Source organism: Aspergillus stella-maris (genome assembly GCF_047715825.1).
Source record: "Aspergillus stella-maris strain CBS 113639 unplaced genomic scaffold BDV14scaffold_39, whole genome shotgun sequence".
Classification (NCBI taxonomy): domain Eukaryota; kingdom Fungi; phylum Ascomycota; class Eurotiomycetes; order Eurotiales; family Aspergillaceae; genus Aspergillus; species Aspergillus stella-maris.
This window is the reverse complement of record NW_027396833.1, coordinates 244777-264223: the sequence shown is the minus strand read 5'-3', so window position 1 is coordinate 264223 and position 19447 is coordinate 244777. Positions and strand designations below refer to the sequence as shown.

At 50.6% G+C, this 19447-nt stretch overlaps 6 protein-coding genes across 6 annotated transcripts; 4 read left to right on the top strand and 2 right to left on the bottom strand.

Annotated features, from left to right (window-relative positions):
• Nucleotides 1-828: 828 nt before the first annotated feature.
• On the top strand, nucleotides 829-1869 carry BDV14DRAFT_201683 (uncharacterized protein; the record flags this gene model as incomplete). The annotated part of the gene is made up of 2 exons (XM_073773823.1): nucleotides 829-1557; nucleotides 1603-1869. 2 exons carry the CDS (start codon nucleotides 829-831, stop codon nucleotides 1867-1869), a joined length of 996 nt encoding a protein of 331 aa, XP_073626678.1.
• Nucleotides 1870-4204: 2335 nt separating this feature from the next.
• On the top strand, nucleotides 4205-4602 carry BDV14DRAFT_201682 (uncharacterized protein; the record flags this gene model as incomplete). Its single annotated transcript, XM_073773822.1, has 3 exons — nucleotides 4205-4344; nucleotides 4397-4453; nucleotides 4500-4602. 3 exons carry the CDS (start codon nucleotides 4205-4207, stop codon nucleotides 4600-4602), a joined length of 300 nt encoding a protein of 99 aa, XP_073626677.1.
• A 336-nt stretch (nucleotides 4603-4938) lies between these two features.
• BDV14DRAFT_209798 (GMC family oxidoreductase) lies at nucleotides 4939-6725 on the top strand (the record flags this gene model as incomplete). Its single annotated transcript, XM_073775739.1, has 8 exons — nucleotides 4939-5020; nucleotides 5080-5081; nucleotides 5128-5485; nucleotides 5564-5683; nucleotides 5716-5861; nucleotides 5977-6042; nucleotides 6111-6621; nucleotides 6676-6725. 8 exons carry the CDS (start codon nucleotides 4939-4941, stop codon nucleotides 6723-6725), a joined length of 1335 nt encoding a protein of 444 aa, XP_073626676.1.
• Nucleotides 6726-7225: 500 nt separating this feature from the next.
• On the bottom strand, nucleotides 7226-8468 carry BDV14DRAFT_201680 (uncharacterized protein; the record flags this gene model as incomplete). Its single annotated transcript, XM_073773821.1, has 6 exons — nucleotides 7226-7375; nucleotides 7423-7777; nucleotides 7825-7993; nucleotides 8042-8085; nucleotides 8143-8323; nucleotides 8390-8468. The coding sequence occupies 6 exons, from the start codon at nucleotides 8466-8468 to the stop codon at nucleotides 7226-7228; spliced, it is 978 nt and encodes a 325-aa protein (XP_073626675.1).
• A 1048-nt stretch (nucleotides 8469-9516) lies between these two features.
• Nucleotides 9517-11147, bottom strand: tpcA (O-methyltransferase tpcA; the record flags this gene model as incomplete). The annotated part of the gene is made up of 5 exons (XM_073775738.1): nucleotides 9517-9844; nucleotides 9893-10160; nucleotides 10211-10518; nucleotides 10573-10699; nucleotides 10745-11147. The coding sequence occupies 5 exons, from the start codon at nucleotides 11145-11147 to the stop codon at nucleotides 9517-9519; spliced, it is 1434 nt and encodes a 477-aa protein (XP_073626674.1).
• Nucleotides 11148-11560: 413 nt separating this feature from the next.
• Nucleotides 11561-19340, top strand: BDV14DRAFT_201678 (uncharacterized protein; the record flags this gene model as incomplete). The annotated part of the gene is made up of 3 exons (XM_073773820.1): nucleotides 11561-12175; nucleotides 12225-18357; nucleotides 18406-19340. The coding sequence occupies 3 exons, from the start codon at nucleotides 11561-11563 to the stop codon at nucleotides 19338-19340; spliced, it is 7683 nt and encodes a 2560-aa protein (XP_073626673.1).
• Between the last annotated feature and the right edge of the window lie 107 nt (nucleotides 19341-19447).

The following is a 19447-nucleotide window of genomic DNA, read 5'->3' as shown; positions in this document are numbered from 1 at the left end:
TTGGCGGTTGGCGGTTGGTGGTTGACTTGGGAAGTTGAACTGGAGAGGTTGATTGCAGACGAGGGAGCTGGATGCTTGAGCGAGGATGGATGCTTCAATGCCGGTACTGCAGGCGGCTTATATAGACGACGATCTGAAGCACGGCCGTTGTCCGAGATGAACTGAAGCTGTATCGAACTGTGATTGACATCATCCAGGCCCAGCTCTTCTCAGCCCTGAGTACCTGGCAGGAGCATGTTACATCGTCCGGGGGCCAAACACCGATCGACATCAGCATCTAGCAGACTACAAGGTCGGAACACAAGGACTTGCTCTTCTGGAGCGTGGGGGCGGCCCCAAGAGAGCAAGAGTCAAGACATCCAGCACAGACAGGACAGGGCAGGGCAGGGCTCCATTCTTCCTTAGCCCTGGGGGCCGAAAACCCTCCACAGCGCCGGCACAACGCGGGATCTGCGACTCGTTGCATGATTCATGGGGTTCCTTCAGGGCCTTGGCTTAATCTTGGTATTCTTCACGTCTTGTTTAGCGAGTGGCTGCGCTTGGGGATCGCCACGCCGCAAAACAGAGCCGAGCTCCCCTGTAAGGCAGCATGGCCCCAGTGGCCCAGTCTGCCCCAGTACTTCGCTTCTCGTATACCCCATTGCCTTGGCAGGCCCATACCTTCAGCTATTGACGCCTCTGATATCATACTTGCTGCTGGTTCATTTAATTGTGGTTTCATCGCAGTGTCTGGCCATAAAACCACCGTCCAACACTGCCCTCTGCCCCCATCACCCACTCTCTCAACTGTTCCTCTTTGAGCTACCTTCACAATCCTTCGTCTGCACCATGATCCACTCTAAATATTCCTCTCTCTTCGTTCTCGTCGCCCCCATCCTGTCTGCCTTGGCCCAGGACCTCAGCGCCGGCATCGTCGGATGCACTGATGTCGACTGCCCCAACGATGGTTGGGATGCCTGCACTGTCGCGGACGATACCTACGGCGGCATTGGGCTGGCACGCATTGTTGATGCACCAGAGTCTCTTGATGGCATTTCCTTGGTCAAGGGAGTGCATATTGAGGATAGCCAGTCCGGCGGCAGCGGGGATAACGGTGCTGAGGAGGGTCGGACCTTCAACTCAGTCTACTTCCTTGGAACCCCCTCCAATCTAGACATCAATGACCTGTTCGGCTGCGCTGTCATCTTTAACGACCCTCCTACTAGTCACTTTGAACACCCGAAAGTAAATGGAACCGTCGATACAGACGACCGAGCGGCTACCGGGACATGTCCAGACGTCATCCAGCAGGGTTGCATTGATGCCTTGACAGAGCAAGCCCGCAACGTGCGGTATAGTGACTCTAATGCATGCTCTGCTCTGCAGTCTGACCTTCGCAATAATGCTCCTGACGAGTGTAGCGACCTGACAGGCTCCGGTGATGGCCTGGGCAGTTTCGAGGTGGTCTCACTCGGCAATATTTCTACCATTTCGCAGTCAGCCAACGCCTCTTCTAACTGCTGGCCTGTTTTGCCCAAGTCAGATAACCTGGCTAGACTTACCAATGCAACCTCTATGGTACTCCCCCTTTTCCTCCCTGCTTATACAATACTAATCTTCCAGGGTAACTACACCGACGAAGGGAATCTCGCCGAGATGTACAAGATCACCCCCATCCTGACCGTCTTTACCTCGAGCAACGACTCCAACAGTCTTGTAAACAGTACCACTGCCTCCCTTACCTGTCTGAAGGTTGTGACAGATCAGGGAGTGACCAACGTGGATAACTCGACCACCGACACCGACATCGATGCCGCTCCCCTGTCGACCTATAATATGGCTGGCGTCAGTATTGCTGCTCTTGCTACTGCTATGTTTGTTTTGTTCTAGACAGTATGATTCGTATGTGTGATGGTTTATTTTGTATAACTGTTTAATGTATATTCTTGGCGATATATATCCAGGGAATGAAGTAATCTGCGTGTCCAAATATATATCTCTGTTTCTGCGACCAAGACTCAATTCACCCAACCTTAACATGAACCAGATGCTGCCGTTACATTTGCAACTATAAGAGACCTACACTGAACAGAATAATGTCTTTTTTCAAAGGAATTCCGGATCATGGTGGTATTCCATCGCGTTTCGTTTGCCATCAAAACCCGCCGAATTTGGACTACACTGCAAGCCCCATATCTCGCATCCTTCAGCTACCATCTGGATCCAACTACTGCTACCTCACTATAATCCTTCGTTCTGAAGTGTATATCCACGTTGTACTGAAATGTGCGTCGCGTACCATTTCCCATGTCCGTGTCTTTGTCTTTCTAGACCGCGCCGGTGGTAGACGCAGTACCACCATTCTCGAACTTCTCCGACCAGAGCCTCGCCAAACTCGCCTGTCGATCCTCATGTATGTGCTTGTCTGTATATTAAGGAGCCTCCGATCCCTGCTGTTAAGGGTAATGTGTGGCGAATCTTTTGACAGGCATCCCTGGCACGGAAGTCTCGGTAGGGCTCAGCTCGATGTCAGGTACCAGGTCGAAGCGTCTCACTTCTCACCTCATTCTCACATTTCCGCAGCTATCCCTTGTCATGTTGACTATTCCGGCCCCTGAACAATTTGCCACTATCGTCTTGTATACTAACTCATTCGCGCCTTCGTATAATCCAACCCCAGAATCGGCTCCACCCATGGCGGCCGCCATGTCCGTCTCTATATTCAGCCCTCAGCCGTCAGCCTTGCGGTCTTTCGAATAACTGAGCACTAAATCTGAAACCCGATCGTAAGAGGCGTGCAGAGGAGGAGTAAGCATCTTTTGGCTCCCGCAGTGGGCTGTGAATCACAGCCACAATCCAGCCCAACGGCCCCCACGCAACAGTTGCAACAGACTGGGGCTGCAAGTCTCACTCTCTGGTAATTGAGAGACTCTTCAGATAATTTAGGGGATCGACTGTAAGGCGACGGCCCGCTTGTAGGCTGTGCAAATTATGCGGTGTACCATGTTCATGCCTTGTAGCGAGCTTCAATGAAAATTCTGATGGCAGCTGTTCTGCTTACCACGCAGATTTGGCCTCAGGGGTTCCGACAGCTTCCGAAAGAGAGGACCCCAACAGCTGCCAGACTTCTTGACTCGGTAAAGATCATCGTCTTCTGACTGAGATCCATGTGGTTTGTTCCTGGCACAAACACCTGAGAACATCATTTGGTGATTGAGAAGACTTGCCCAAATGACCCTCTACTCTCGATGCCTCACCAAAACAAGCCTTCACCCTGTCAGAAAGACATCTTATGCCATAACCTGAGAAGAAGCTAAGATTGGGCCCTTTCGCGAGTCCAATCGTGCACTTGCATTCAGACGCTCTTCGTTCAAACATGATACCTTAGTTCCTTTAATACAGTCATGAATGAAAGGCTTAAGGATGAAGCAATGTTCAAAAACGCCTATATTTGAATACAGTCAGCCCCCTTGTCACTTTTTTGTCGCAACTCGAGGTGTTGGTGACAAATATCAAGGTATGTGTGCAACCTGCATTGTCGTTGACCTCGAGAATCCGGCCGGACACACTGTTCTCTGCGAATGAACACTATATGCGCGAGACGCTTGTGAAGAGATTCGAGCGTCGACCAGGAGTGGACGGGTGTTCTCCATAGAAGCTGCGGTATTTGAGCTCTATGGTCCTAGTGGCGAAGCCTATTAAAAACACAGAGTAAGCGACCTGTGCATACTGCTCCATTGTTGTTATTATGAGTTCAGGTCGACTTGGGCTCTCAAGAAAAGGCAATTGCTAACTTCTTATATGTAGAATTCAGGACTCCGCCCTTCTCGCATGAAAGACTTCAACGTCATTAAGAGGATAAAGGGCAGGATAAGCCACCAAATTATGCAGCCTCGCAAGATCATCTTCATAAGTCAACCCAATTCTACTGAACTTTATGTTGTTGGAGATCGCCGTACAGCCCTGTGATCCCCGACCCTGACGCCATGATCGACAGGGAGAAGCGTGGAACAGCCAAACAGCGATGCAGATATAGATCGGAGTGATTATCAGGCCTGCAGCCAAGGACTCCGCCACGAGATCTTGCAAGGAGTGTCAAATCTCGGTTATACCGTGCGCTTGCTTTGGGGAGGTATAAATTGTCTCAGGTCTACCTCTGTACTCGGACATTTACCAATTTCAAGACCGCTAGAATCAACAAACAATACAACCACAAATCACAATTATGAAGCTCCTCTCTACTTTCGCTATCGGCCTGTTCGTCTCAAACGCCCTCGGCGCCCGAATTACTACGCTCATGAAGGGCGGCGACACCAACGACGTCGAGGTTGCGACTGATGGAGTCTGCATCGATCTATTTCAGGGGTGAGCCTTCCTACACATCTGGTCTGAGATTTGTCAAAGCTAAGAAAAGTAGTGCCTATGCCGCCCGACTTAGCCGCGGCCCTGAGGGTGCAAAGTGTCTGTTCTGGGTGTATGTTTCTACTTCCCCAGTACTTAGTGACCACTAACGCACGCAGTGACTCTGGATGCACGGGCGACTGGATCGGGGAGATTAGTACTGGCAGCATTGAGACTGACCTTTCAGAGGGGGCAAATGGGATCAAGTGTGTTTTGGCCTGAAGTATTTGTTGTCTCTATTTGAAGTCAAGCTCCTACCAATGTACAACTACCGTCTTTGCGTTTTGGTAAACAACAGTCATTATCCTTGAGTTGCTTCTTACAATCTGAAGCTATTAGATATCAACTCTGTTTTGAGCCAAGGTTATAATGGAGTATACCAAGTCATATCAGTTCACAGGGCCGTGTGTTCTTGTCGCCCTCGAGCTCTTGCTCGTCGCCGCTCGCGGTTGCCGACCACGACCAAACCCACCTTCTTTCTTGTTGCCGGCCCCTGGTGAGGTTGATGAGAAGACGTTGGTCGTAGTCGGAAGCCTCTAGTATGTCGACTTGAAATCGATGCTGGTATATGCTGATGTATATAGCGAGATTGAAAACAGCAACCTGAGTCAGATTCCGGCCAGTGGAGGCGCCTTCATGAGTAGGAATCCCAGACGAACAACTTTCTTGTCGACTGGGGTATTGTAACGACAACGCAAGCCGTGAGTATGTTGTCCTCCAATATGAATCTCTTCTAATAATTGCTAGGGATGGAACAATGCATCAATACTCCTAGCTTGTGGAAAGGCCCTCGGAGGCAGCACCGCTCGCAACGTCATGACCTATCAACTGCCCACCCAGGGTTCAATGGAGAGGTGGACCAAACATGTTGCAGATGATAGCTGGAACTTCACCAATATGCTTCCCTACATTATGCAATCGCAGCACTTTTTACCTCCCAGGAACGACCTCCGAATGCGTGGTGCGAGGCCAGTATATGACCGCTCTAATCTAGGGCGATCAGGACCACTGGATGTGACTTACCCTAATTATGCCAGCCATCTTGTTTCACTGCTTCTACGGGGCTTCGATGAAATTGGTCTTGCATCCATCGACGGGTTCACGAGTGGAAGACTGATCGGATCAGCGTATGCCCCAACCACAATCTAGGCCAACGCGCAGTTGCGAGAGTCGTCGAAGACAGCTTACCTGGATACTCTCATTGAAAAAAAATTGAATCTGATCATCTACCAGTCCACTCATGCGAAACAGATTCTCTTCAAGAATGGCACGATCGCAACCGGGGTGAGGTGTGACTCAGAGGGTCAGGAGTATACGCTTTCTGCCAAAATCAAGTTATCGTGTCTGCCGGGGCATTCAAGACTCTCTGGCTCTTGATGGTCTCTGGGATTGGGCCTGCAAATAGTCTTGAGCGACACCATATTCCAGTCGTGGTAGACCTACCAGGTGTTGGCCAGAATCTGCAGCTAAGAAGCTTCAGGGTTATGCCTCATTGAGTACTAAAATTTTAAAGGACCATTCTCAGGCTGCTCTTTCTTTTCTTGTGAACATTTCTACGCGCGCGCGTCAATCCCTCCTCGCAAAGTTGAGATGCAGTTTAACAGTCGACCACCTCGGGGAGTGCTCACCAGCCCGGGTCATGATGTTCTGGGGTGGGAGAAGGTGCCAGAATAAATTAAGGAATTACTTTTCCATCGAGTCTGAAAGAGCGCTGGCCATGTTCCCTCCAGATTGGCCGGAACTCGAATACCTCCCAATTCACATTTACATTGGGCGACAATAACGATACCACACCGCGGCCAATTGATGGCGACTATTTCTCCGTGGCCACTGCTGTCATCACCGCTTTGTCGAGTGGAACGGTTGATATTGAATTAGATGATACCTTTGACAATCCCATCGTGGACGCTCGCTGGCTCTCACACCCAACTGATCTCGAGATCGCGGTTGCTGGATTCAGGCGGACGAGGGAGCTTGTAGGAACCAGATCACTGGCCAAGGTCACCATCGAGGAGGCATATCCGGGATCAGAGGTGCAGACAGACGACGATATCGTGAAGTCCATGTGTTCTTCCTCCAGCACCGTCCTTCACTACTGCTGTACCGCATCTATGGGTCCACGAAATGATCCCAGATCGGTGGTTGATACAAACGGACGAGCGCATGGCGTGTCAAGGCTGCGGGTTGTCGATATTTCCATCTTCCCTTTCCTTACCCCCGAGTACCCTATGTCTGTCATCTGTAAGTTCGTCCCATCATGAAATAGTAGGATTAATCACAAACTAACAATTGCAGACGGTTCTGCTGAAAAGATAGCACAGGGGATAATCACCGGTGCTCAGTAATATAGTTTCTTTTAGTTAGTTGAATAGGCTCCCTTAGATATGTTATGAACTAGTTGCTCCCTAGTTCCCTTGCTCTTGGTGTCCAAGACTAATCATGTTTCCAGGAAGGTGCGATGCTAGTTGGGTTACCCTGGTACCGGGCTGCACCTTCCTCTGGAGAATATCTAAATAAACACCACGAGCGTGGAAGGTGCCAATTACCCAGGCCCAGACCCTAGAAGAAGGGGTAACCGCTCCTGCTTAGGTCTACTCCTGTTCTACCATGATCACGAGAACCGTATGTCCACCTACTGTGCACCCTGTATTCCATCCACATCTCCGCTGGTTGTACAGTCGTACTACATCAATTGCCACAACGTCATTCTTCAAGCCTAATTTATGTACAAGTTTGAGGCCCAACTGTGATATGTCAAAGCGTTCATTGGGGTGGCCATCCAACCACAGTCTACGGAATCTTCTACCTTGTTTTCAATGCCCAGTCCCATTGTCAAGTACCCGTGTTATACAGCCTCATCCCAAATTTTGAGTTTGACCTGAGCAACGTGTTGATCACCAGAGTCACTGCTTCCGGTCGAAGGTCCTCTAACACGAGGGTGCTTGGGGTGGCCAACCCCCCGGTGTCCGGGATGCTCGCGGGAGGTGCATTCGTGCTGCTAGTCGTCAGCAACGTCGGGTCGCAGCTTTCTATTTCTGGCACCATCAACGTGTCAGATCTGAGTTGGCTGGCGAGAACAAGCTGTTGTCCATCAAATGCGGTCCAGTCAGGGCCACTCCATGTCGAAGGGTCACTGTCACCACCATCCGACTGTGAGACGTCGGAGAGGGAAATGGTCGAGGCATCGTCGACTATATACGAGGAGATGTCGGTGGCAAGTGGCATGCCTAGGTCTGTGCTCAGGCTAAAGACCCCCGAGTTGCACGGCGTGGTCACCGACGAGGGCCCAATGTCTGAACTGAGTATACCCATCGGTGTGAAGTTCTTGCTATTCAAGAGATTCGTCAAGTCTGTGGCGGCTGGAGACAGTCTCTGGCGGCGGCTTAGGATCACATATCTGTTTCTGTCAGCATGACCATCGCGTTAGACCTATGAGGGTTCTACCGGTTCTTAATATCTGTGGTGGATCGACTGGGGAAGAGCTCTCGTCCGATTTCTTTCCAATCGCGACCAACTCTCTGAACAGCCTCAATCAGAGAACGGTCCTCATCTGTTGTCCATGGACCTCGTTTGACATTGGGGTCCAGTGAGTGGTGCCATCGCTTTGCACATTCTGGATGATAAGTTAGGGGCTGTCCGCAAAATCATAGGCACCACGTACGGTCTGGATGACGGCTTCCAACCATCTCTGCGACCTTTGTCCACCTGATGGTTGATCGTTAGAAATGTCACAGCAAAATATTGAAGAGGGACAGCACGCACTGCAAGCCGAATTTGGCTACTGCCTTGCGCAGAAGATGGTCCTCTGCACTGCTCCAGGTGCCCTTGCGGCTGCTCAGGCTGATCTTTGTCCAACGTTTCCGACAGTCTTTATTGGATCTTCCGGGCAGCTTTTGGGCAATGGCACTCCAATTCCTGGCGCCTTGCTGGCCACCCACTTCTACTACCAAAGCAGGTTCGTGAGCCCATATTCTCAGATTTTCTTAGATTTCCAGGGTTAAGTACCTACATTGACTTTTGATTTCCTCCTTGAGGGTATGGTCTTCCTCTTGGGTCCACCAGCGACGCCGACAAGAGACATGGGTCATGGTCGAAGGTGCACAGGGGTCGAGTATGCACGCCTGAAATATGTCCTGCCGACTTTTCAATCGACAAGATCTCCTAGGGACTCGACCCTCGTAAACTAATGGCCCTGGTATATATAGCTCGGATACGACGAGTTTCGCGTGATGAACCATCCTGCCGTAGGGTAAGCTATGATAAAATGGCGACGAGACTTGTCAGGTATGAGTAGATGTCAAGCAACGGCGTGGTTGCATAGCCACCACTTCCCTGACTAAGGGCGTCTTACCGCAGGGCCAACGGTCCGCATCTATATCCAGTCTCCAGGATTGAAGTTCGGAGATCAAGGCTGGTCCAATTCTGCACGGTGTTCTGGGCACTTTTCCTAAAACAAGGAACCATCCGCTTGGCCTTCGTGCGGACCGTTGCAGCAAGGGTCTTATACTCGGGCCTGTTTTGGGCTGTTCTCCATTCTGTCTCTTGCTAAACATTTTTCGGCGCAGCCCAACAGAGTATACTCTCCGAGATATACACCGAGACAGCGGGTCTATACTGGAGTAAACAGTACGCTATAAATTTGGAGCATCGAGTACTGCTCACCACTGGCTGTGCACTGACAAACAACTTCAGGGTGCGTGCAACAAACAGGTCTTGGAAACGTAACCGTTCCGGATTCCTTCTCAGGGGTTGTATTAAGCCCCAGGCTGCGCAGGCAATAGGAATCGCAGAAACATCCCGGCAACCGACAGTGATTCGCCCGCGGGAAAAGTACGTATTGAGATCTGACCCAAGATAACGCCCGATTAAATAGTTGGGAATGTCCCTTGTCACTTGCTTCTGCAAGAGCACAGTCTGTGGTATGTCTCCGGGCCGTCTGGCTGACTGGGACATCCTCAGAAATGCCATATCAGCGATCTGGATAAGTATAAAAGGCTCAAATCAAGCTAGCCGTGGCTGTCTCCTAGGCTACTCTTGATATACTTCAATGAAGACCCGAGGTGCATCCACCCATGATGCAATTGTACTACCCAAATGGCAGTTCTGCTTTCTCAATCAAGGCATGACTATCCAACCCTACAGACCTATCTCGACAATTCCAACCATGCTCCGGCAGTTCCAGATCTTCTTTACCTTGAGCCCGGCCTGCTTCACTAGATGCGCAAATTGGCTCGGTGTCCTCTCAATACCATTGATAATCGACATCATAGCTAGATCGCGATGGTGGGGGTATCGCATGTAATACCCATAATTAGCAGGCAGAGGGGCCGGAGCAGGAGGAATCTCATCACAGCCAGCAGTTGTATTCATGACCTGATCGCAAACTAGAATGCGCGACCTCGGCGCCATAGACTCCCTCAAGGTAGACAGAATTTGCACGCAGTAATCATCGGCCCAGTCGTGCCTAAGTATAATAAGCTTGTGGTACAGCAGAAGACAGTGGTATACTCACAAGACGCCACGAAGCCAGTAGACATCGGCACCCTTCACCGGGTTAGGCTGAAAGAAATCATGTTCCATGAGCTGGACTCGGCCATCTTTGACAGCTTCAGGCGCTTCGGCTGGCCAGATCTCTGTCTCAGCCTGGCGCAGCACTTCAGCTCGGTCTTGCACGATGAACCGCAGTTGTGGATAGACGGGGAGCAGCTGCAGGATGAATCCTCCTACACCTCCACCTACGTCAACGACTAAGGCGTTGCCTAGGTCAGCCCATGGGAAGTCTACTTTGTTAGTCCTATTCATTTATGTTTTTAAGTCGAGCCAAACGTACCATACGCATGAGCAGCCCCAGACACCTTCCCACCACCAACCATTGCCAACCCAAAGTTTTCCAACTCTGGCCGGGTAACCAACCCGTTAGCATCAGGGCAGAGATGTTTGATGTCTGGTAGTCCGGGGTATGGCGCCCCCGGAGGTCGAACTTGATGCAGAAACACCCTCTCAGCCAGCCAGTCCCAGCGAGCTCTCTTGGTCCCAACGGCCTTTTGCCACGCTGTTTCATTGACTTTGTATGAGGCTCCGTGTTCGCCAAGCAGGTACTTTGGCAGCTGGTCTGAAGCCGTGTATATATCTAGGTTGCTGTTCCTTGGTGAGCGAAAGTTATGCGAGCACCTGTACTCCGCCGAGACCTACAAGAGCTGCACGTATGCTCTTAATCCCTCGCTCTTGATGAGAGCAGCAGATATTCGGTTGTTTGCGAATACCTCTGGCTCAACTTCTTTGAAGATATGGATCGAGCAGAGACAACGCAGGATGCGAGCTGTTAGAATAAGCATTATATCGGTATAAGTCAAAAATAACTTACATAGCTTGCGAGGTTCAAGTCCGGTACTCACAGCAATCTCAGTTACACTCAACCCATCATCTCCAGCCGCTTCTAAAAGGTCAGGGATAAGACGCTCCGCCGCGATGAACAGAGCCCTGGACTCAAAGTACTGGCAGGCTACCTCTTGTATGCGGCTATAAGGCTCTACCACCAGCTCAGTAGCAGCACCAGTGATAGCAAGCACCGTTCTTTGTGCCTCATGCAGACGGTGGCTAGGCAGCACGCGAGCAGAGCTCTGGCTACCCAAGGATTTGACCCCATTGGATACGGAAAAGTCTTCCTTGGACCACTCATCAACAATGATCTCAGCAGCCTGCTTGAATAGTTCCGCTAGTTGAAGCAAATGTCGTGCATCGGCAGAATTGTGAGGGAAGCGCTCCATGATGGAAAGTATTCACAGCTGTCCTATTTGCAAATGATCTTTAGCCTCGCTTGTCCATGTGAAAGGTACCCAAAAAGTTCGATTCTATACTTCCATTTTAGACCCGAGTATATTACCGTCAATTGGGCATTCCTCGCGCCGGGTCGCAATGTCTCACTTGCCTAGATTCCTTTTCGGGGTTGTACAGTACGCACTTGCGGTGTATTTGACCCTGAAGATGGGTACAGGGAAAAGTCAATATAGGGCTGCGACGCTGCAAGACTTACGGGGCGTTTGACCTTCAAGCAAGTCATTTTCTAAGTTCAGTTCCCTCCTTATTGTATTCGTCAAAGCCCAACGACTCGAGTATCTCCCTTTCTTACTTTTGTCTTCAACTTCTCCTCACAAAAAGCACGAAGACAGTGTGATACACCATGACGCCAGCTGCTCTGGTCTTTGGGCCCCAAACAACGCTGCCCTCACCCGAACTTGCCGATCAGCTTCGTGCGGCTCTCCTGCTGAACCCTCGACTCTACCCCCTGCGCGCGGCGATTGAATCCCTGCCTCTTATGTGGCCAGTCTTACTCGCCGCAGACCCAGCACTCACAGCTGTCCCCGGCCAAAAGTCACTACAACAGCTGTCCTACTGGCTTTCCCACGGCGAATTTCCACGAGCCAAAGAAACATCCGACCTCCCAGCAACGCTCGTGACACCACTTACAATGGTCGTTCATCTCGTGCAGTATTTGCTGTATATAGACGAGGCGGAGGCGAATCCGGGGCGAACACATGACGACATACTCAGCCACGTCAGGGACAGAGGGGGTGTACAGGGACTTTGCACGGGCCTCCTGTCTGCAGTGGCCGTTGCAACGAGCCCTGATCTTGACACTTTATGGTGCCAAGCATGCGTTGTTCTGAGGATTGCGGTTGTCATCGGGGCATACGTCGATTTGGACCTTGTAGACGCCAATGTCACGTCTATGGTGGTTAGATCTCGCATCGCTAACAAGGATACCCTGACCGAATGCTTGAAGAAGATTCCTGGGGTGAGCCCTTCTCATTTCTCCATCTAATGCCTGATCTAATCATTATTAGGCGTACATCTCAGTCGTTACGGAGGAGTCTAGCAGCACCATTACAGTCCCTACGGAATCTCTAAACGCTATAGCTCAAAGTCTGGCGTCAAAAGGATTTACCCTAAAACAAGTTGACCTGCGAGGCCGGTTCCATCACTCAAGACACACACGTTATTTCGAGAGGCTTCGACATTTGATTGCCTCAAATCCGGATTTTCAGCTTGAGACCGGCACATTACTTGCTCCTGTATATTCGAACATTGATGGAAAACCACTTCGCCCACAGTCTTTCCAAGATACAGTTCTTCAATCAATACTAATACAGCAATGTGAATGGTACACATCTATCTCTGCAGCATTTGTAGGCATTGGTAAAGATGAAAGGCCGGAGGTGGTTCAATTTGGGCTCGTTGACTGCATCCCATCGTCCCTCCAACGACACGCCCGAGTCTCTATACGGAAAATAGTAGGAGTTCCAGGACCTGCATTCCAGCCATACACAAAAGGCTCGCTACCTCTGGGCACTGGTCTATCGTCTTCTCGAGAGCCTATTGCAGTCATTGGCATGGCCTGCAAGTTCCCTGGAGCAGACAGTCTGGAGGAGTACTGGCAGCTTCTCGCACAAGGAACCTCTATGTGCCGCACAATGCCCGAGACGCGATTCAAGTCAACTGGTCTGCGCCGATCTCCAGATGATAGATTCAAACTTTGGGGAAACTTCATCAGCCACATCGATGCATTCGATCACCATTTCTTCAACAAGTCCTCTCGGGAGGCCGCGAGCATGGATCCGCAACAGCGACTTCTGCTGCAGGTCGCATACCAAGCACTAGAATCTGCTGAATATTTTGGTCCGTGTGCTAGCAAGGCAAGTCAGGATGTCGGGTGCTATCTAGGTCTGTGTGCTTCAGATTACACAGACAATGTTGCTTCGCACCCACCAAATGCCTTTTCTAGTGTGGGCACACTTAGAGCATTCATGTCGGGCAAGATCAGTCATTTCTTTGGTTGGACTGGGCCTTCAATCACATACGACACAGCCTGTTCTTCCTCGGCAGTTGCCATTCAAGCGGCCTGTCGGGCATTGCAAACTGGCGAGTGCTCGATGGCGTTGGCTGGGGGTGTCAGTTTGTATACAAGCCCTAACTTCTACCAGAACCTTGCTGCCGCCTCGTTCTTGAGTCCAACTGGACCAAGCAAGCCCTTTGATGCAAAAGCCGATGGGTACTGTCGCGGTGAAGGTGTTGGCCTGGTTCTTTTGAAGCCTTTATCAGCAGCAATGGCTGACAATGACAATAACAATGTTATGGGCGTGATTGCTGCAGCTGCTGTCAACCAGAATCAGAACTCAACTACCATTACCGTCCCCCATTCCGAGTCCCAGATAGCACTTTATCACAAAGTTCTTGCTGAAGCAGGCTTAGATCCACATGATATTTCCTTCGTGGAAGCACATGGTACTGGCACGCCGGTCGGCGATCCCATCGAGTTTGCCAGTATTCACAAGGTCTTCGGTGGGAGCAATCATATAGATCCTCTTGCAGTATCTTCAGTCAAGGGAAATATTGGGCATACTGAGGGCGCTTCTGGAGTTGCATCACTTATCAAGACTATTCTCATGCTACAGCGTGGTATAATCCCTGTACAGGCCAACCACACCACGCTGAATCCAAAGATAGCGCCACTGGACAATATCACGATTCCTCTGACAACATATCCCTGGACCGCAAATTTCAAGGCAGCTTGCATTAATAATTATGGTGCCGCCGGTAGCAATGCGGCCATGATTGTACATGAGGCCCCTGTTGCCAGACAGCCTCGACAGGTCTTATTAACGAAGTATCCCATCTACATCTCTGGCAATACTCCCTCAAGCCTCAAAGCATACTGCGTCGAGCTGCTACGTATCCTAGACTCCAAAGCTACAGATAATGCCAGCTTCCTTTCCAGTCTGGCCTTCCACCTTGCCAACAAGCAGAATCGCAACTTCCCCCATGCGTTTATCACGTCCGTTTCTTCCAAGGCTGAACTTCAAAAGGAGCTCTCTTCCGTGGTCCAGGGCCAAAGTCCGTTGCTGCAGACAGTTTCACCAGAAGAGCGACCGGTTGTCCTTGTTTTCGGTGGCCAGTCCAGCCGATCAGTGCGCCTCAGCCGCCAGGTCTACGAATCTTCCGCCATTCTACGGTCGCATCTTACGAATTGCGACGGCATTCTCAGGGCTTCAGGACTGAAGGGTATTTTCCCCGCCATTTTCCAGAAGGGTCCTATAACCGATGTGGTTCTCTTGCATTCCGCATGCTTTTCCGTGCAGTATGCATGTGCAATGTCCTGGATAGACTCTGGCCTTGTACCGGCTACGCTGATCGGCCACAGTCTCGGGCAATTGACTGCACTGACCATCAGTGGTATCTTGTCGGTCGAAGATGGACTCAAGCTAGTTACGGAAAGGGCGAAGCTTATAGAGAAGGCTTGGGATTCGGGTCAAGACTCAACGATCTCCGTACAAGCGGACATTCATACTGTCACTCGTCTCAAAAGGCTCGCTGAATCCGAAAATCAAGAAGATGGCTTGGAGATTGCTTGCTTTAATGGACGGTCAGAACATGTGGTAGTCGGCAGTCGAGATGCTATCGGCCGTCTGCAGGTCATTCTCGCTCAAGAGTCAGTACAGCACAAGCAGCTGGATGTGCCTCATGGCTTCCATTCCAAAACCACTGAGCCCTTACTTGCTGGCTTGAAAGAATGTGCGGCACGCTTAAACTTCCGTTATCCTCAAATTCCGATTGAGACGTGCTCTCAGCACTCATCGTGGACTCAGTTCGATGCGTCCATGATTGTGCAGCACACTCAAACGCCAATCTACTTTGCAGAGTCCGTCAACCGACTGTCAGGCTGTTTAGGACCATTTACTTGGCTTGAGGCCGGTACCGGCTCCTCGGTCACAGACATGGTGCAAAGCGCATTGGACTCGTCCACCGGTCATCATTTCCAGCAAATCCAGCTTGGGGATGATAACGCGATGGGACTTCTCGCTGATGCGACGGTTGACCTATGGAAGTTTGCACATAAAGTACAGTTCTGGCCATTCAATCCCATTGAGAGATCTTCGTTCTCCTCTCTTGACCTTCCACCTTATCAGTTCGAGAAGACGCGTCACTGGCTCGAATGGAAGGATACAGTGTCAGAGCAAATAGAGTCTACTTCTTCTTCTTCTTATAACCGGGACGTGTCGACTGAGCTCTTGTCATTTATTGGTTACAGTGACAGCTCGAAGAAACAGGCAGAATTCCGTATCAGCACGCGACATGAGAAGTATGCGTACTTTGTCAAAGGCCATGCTGTCGTCGGTCAGCCCTTATGCCCAGCGCCTCTATACATTGATTTAGCCCGTCGAGGAGCCAAGATCATGTCTGAGAACACTCATGCATCGGAGATCATTCCAAGTATTGAAGACCTGGAGATTCAAGCCCCTTTAGGTGCGAGCGATCGTGCGGTTACCCTTCGCATCCAGAAATCGGCTCGCTCTAAGCACTCCTGGACATTCACCTTCTCTAGCAACCCTTCCTGCAAGTCCACAGATGAGCAGTTGCACGCCAGTGGTACACTGGTCCTACAAGAGAACAATCCGGAATCAGAGGCTGACTTTGCTCGTTACGGACGCCTGGTCAGCAACAAGCGATACGAGGAGATGATAGTCAATCTGGACACCCCAGCTCTGCAAAGCCCCATATTATACCAAATGTTTAGCAAAGCGGTCACCTACGCTGAGTATTACAAGGGCGTTCAGAGCGTGTATTCGTTGGGGCACGAGGTGACTGGGCGCGTCCGGCTGCCTGCGACGGTTCAGGACGTAGACTCACGCAGGGCGTTGCTGCTCGACAACTTCATCCAGGTTGCGGGAATTCATATCAATTGTCTGTCTAAGACAGGATCCAAAGAGGTCTATGTGTGTACCAAGGTCGACCGGTTGCAAGCTGGGGCAACATTCGAGGATGAAACAGCAGATGCCAGTGCATCCTGGATGGTACATTCATCCTATCATCCTGTGAGCGACAAGGAGGTGGTCAACGACATTTTCGTATTCCATGAAGCTACAGGCGAGTTGGCTTTATTCATTCTCGGCGCCCTCTTCACGAAAGTTATAATCTCTTCCCTCGTTCGGGCCCTCTCTCGTGCCAACGGAGCAGGTGGCGCCTCAATCAAAAGTTCAACACCAGAGCGAAATCCAGTACTACAAAAAGCTCCGCCCATAGTCCTGTCTCCTGGGATAGCAACAAAGTCTTCAGATATACCGGATAATGCGTATCTGTTGTCTAGGCTCAAAGAAAGCTTGAGTCGAGTGATTGAGGTTCCCGTTGCAGATATCCACGACAATGACCTGCTCGACGAGATTGGTGTGGACTCGCTGTTAGGCACAGAGGTCCTACATGAGATCAACCAATCATTTCATGTCTCAATCCCACCGGATGTGTTCGCTGCGTTGACCACCGTCTCCTCAATCTTGAAGGTCTTGGTGACCTGCCTTGGAGCACAGGGCAGTGGACTTCAGACTAAACCAGTTGACTCAGAAGACTCAGGCTCAGACATCGCAACAGGAGTTATCACATCTGGTATGACAACCCCTGATGACCCAATAAGTCGACTGGCAGACCTGGTGGCCGAGCATCTAGAGTGCGATATCCCCATCACGTCGACTAGCAACCTTGCAGACCTAGGACTTGATTCCATTCTATGTATTGAGCTGGTGACTGATATCAAGAAGATGTTTGAGTGTGACATTAACATGGCTCAGCTCAATATACAGTCGACGTTCAGCAACCTTGTTGGCCTCGTGCTGCCAGACTTAGGGCACAGTGTCCTCGCCACTCTCCCAGCGGTTCCCACGACGACAGACCTGCACAAGTTACCGCAGGCTTTTGAGCAGATTCAGTTTGATTACGATATTTATTCAAATCAGACTGGGTTCTATGGTTTTTGGGACAAGGTGTATCCTTCTCAGGCAAAGCTCGTCCTCGCCTACACCGTCCAAGCCTTTGCTCAACTTGGCTGCAATCTCGCAACCATGCAGCCGGGGGAAAAAATACCTCTGATCAAGTATCTTCCAAATTATGAGAAGCTTGTACAGCAGCTTTACAATGTTCTTCGCGATGGAATGTTGATTGCGACCGGTGAGACTGGTCTTGTTCGCACAGACAAACCGGTGGATGCGACTCCAGCATCGCAGTTGTTGGACGCGATCATCGCCAAAGCGCCACAGCACAGCTCAGAACACAGGCTGTTAAACATCACAGGTTCAAAGCTCAGTGGCTGTCTCTCTGGAACAATCGATCCCCTCAACTTGCTATTTCAATCGAAAGCAAACAAAGACCTGCTCGCCGAAGTCTATCTCCACGGGCCAATGTACGCAGCCATCTCGAATCTGTTATGCCAGTTTCTAGGCAACGCCCTCTCTAGAAGATCTTCATCTGGTGCCTTCCATATCCTCGAGTTAGGAGGGGGCACAGGGGGCACGACCGGTCACATCCTTGACCATCTCGTCCGGTGTGGCATACAGTTTACGTACACCTTCAGTGATATCTCTGGCTCCTTTGTCACAGCGGCGAGAAGAAAGTTTGCCGGTCGCGATTACATGAAATACCAAGTCATCGACATAGAAAAAGATCCCGGTGGCTCTTTGGTTGGAAAATACCATGCAATCATCTCAACAAACTGCATCCACGCAACAAGGAACCTCGAAGTGTCCACAAGAAACATCCACAGAATGCTTCGACCAGATGGCTTCACTGCGCTCGTCGAATTTACCCGGAACCTATACTGGTTCGACCTGGTCTTTGGTCTTTTGGAAGGCTGGTGGCTGTTCGAGGACGGCCGACGACATGTCATCGCCTCGACAGACTTCTGGGACCAGAGCATGCGAAAGGCTGGGTTTCAGCGTGTCTCTTGGACAGATGGTGACTCCATGGAAGCAAGGACCCTGCGCATAATTGCTGGTTTCAAAGAAGTTCCTCTTGATAACAGTCTCACGCCAAAGCAGCCTTCTCACGATAACGAATCGGCCATGGAGACTGTTCTCTATAAACAAGTAAATCAGACGCCTCTGTTCGCAGACATCTACTATCCTCCTACCATCTCAGATACTCCACGGCCAGTTGGTATGGTTCAAACATCGTTGTTATATGCATCAAACTAATCAGGTCCAGCGTTGATGATCCACGGTGGCGGCCATGTCATGCTCTCACGCAAGGACATTCGGCTCAAGCAGACGGCGTATCTACACTCTCTAGGCTTCCTTCCAGTCTCCATTGACTACCGCCTCTGTCCCGAGACAACATTACCAGATGGCCTCATGTGCGACGTGAGCGATGCCCTGGCGTGGGCACGAAACACCCTTCCCTCATTACCGCTCCTTTGTCCAGATCTAAGAATCGATGCCTCGCGCATCGTGGTCCTCGGCTGGTCAACCGGCGGTCATCTAGCCATGACAACTGCATTCACCTCTATTGAGCGCGGCCTGGCACCTCCCGACGCTATACTAGCCTTCTACTGCCCAACAGACTATGAAGACGCAGTATGGAGCCAACCGAATTACCCCGAGAACACAGAGAACCACGACATGTCCAATCTCAAGTACAATCTCCTCGACGGCGTGCAGAAACACCCTATAACCGCATACAATGTCTCCAGCTCAAAAGCCGTCGGCGGCTGGATGGCCCCTGGAGATCCTCGATCGCGTATTATCCTGCATATGAATTGGAAGGGTCAGTCTCTTCCGATCCTACTACGTGGTCTTCCTACGCCTGACTCCATTTCTCGCTCAAAGGCTGAAAAACTCATCTCACAGCCGCAACCGAACACCGAGGAAATCCAGCGTGTAAGCCCCTACGCACAGATAAAAAAAGGCGTCTACCGCACACCAACATTCATTATCCACGGATCCGAAGACGACTTGATTCCGTGGGAACAGAGTGTCCGTACAATTGAAGCACTGAAAGCAAAGGGTGTTAGTGCGGGGGTCATTGTTCCACAGGGTAAAAAGCATCTGTTTGATTTGTATGGGGATGTGGATGGCAGTGGGTGGGAGGTTGTCAAACAAGGCTATGATTTTGTGGCGAATATTATTTTCGAAAAGAATTAGACACCCTAGGTTCATCGATTCCTATTCTTAAAGAAGTGCTTCTGTTTATTCGACACCAGGGGGGCTCATGATTCTCAGAGATTCTGGGTCTCGACCCTTGCTATAAA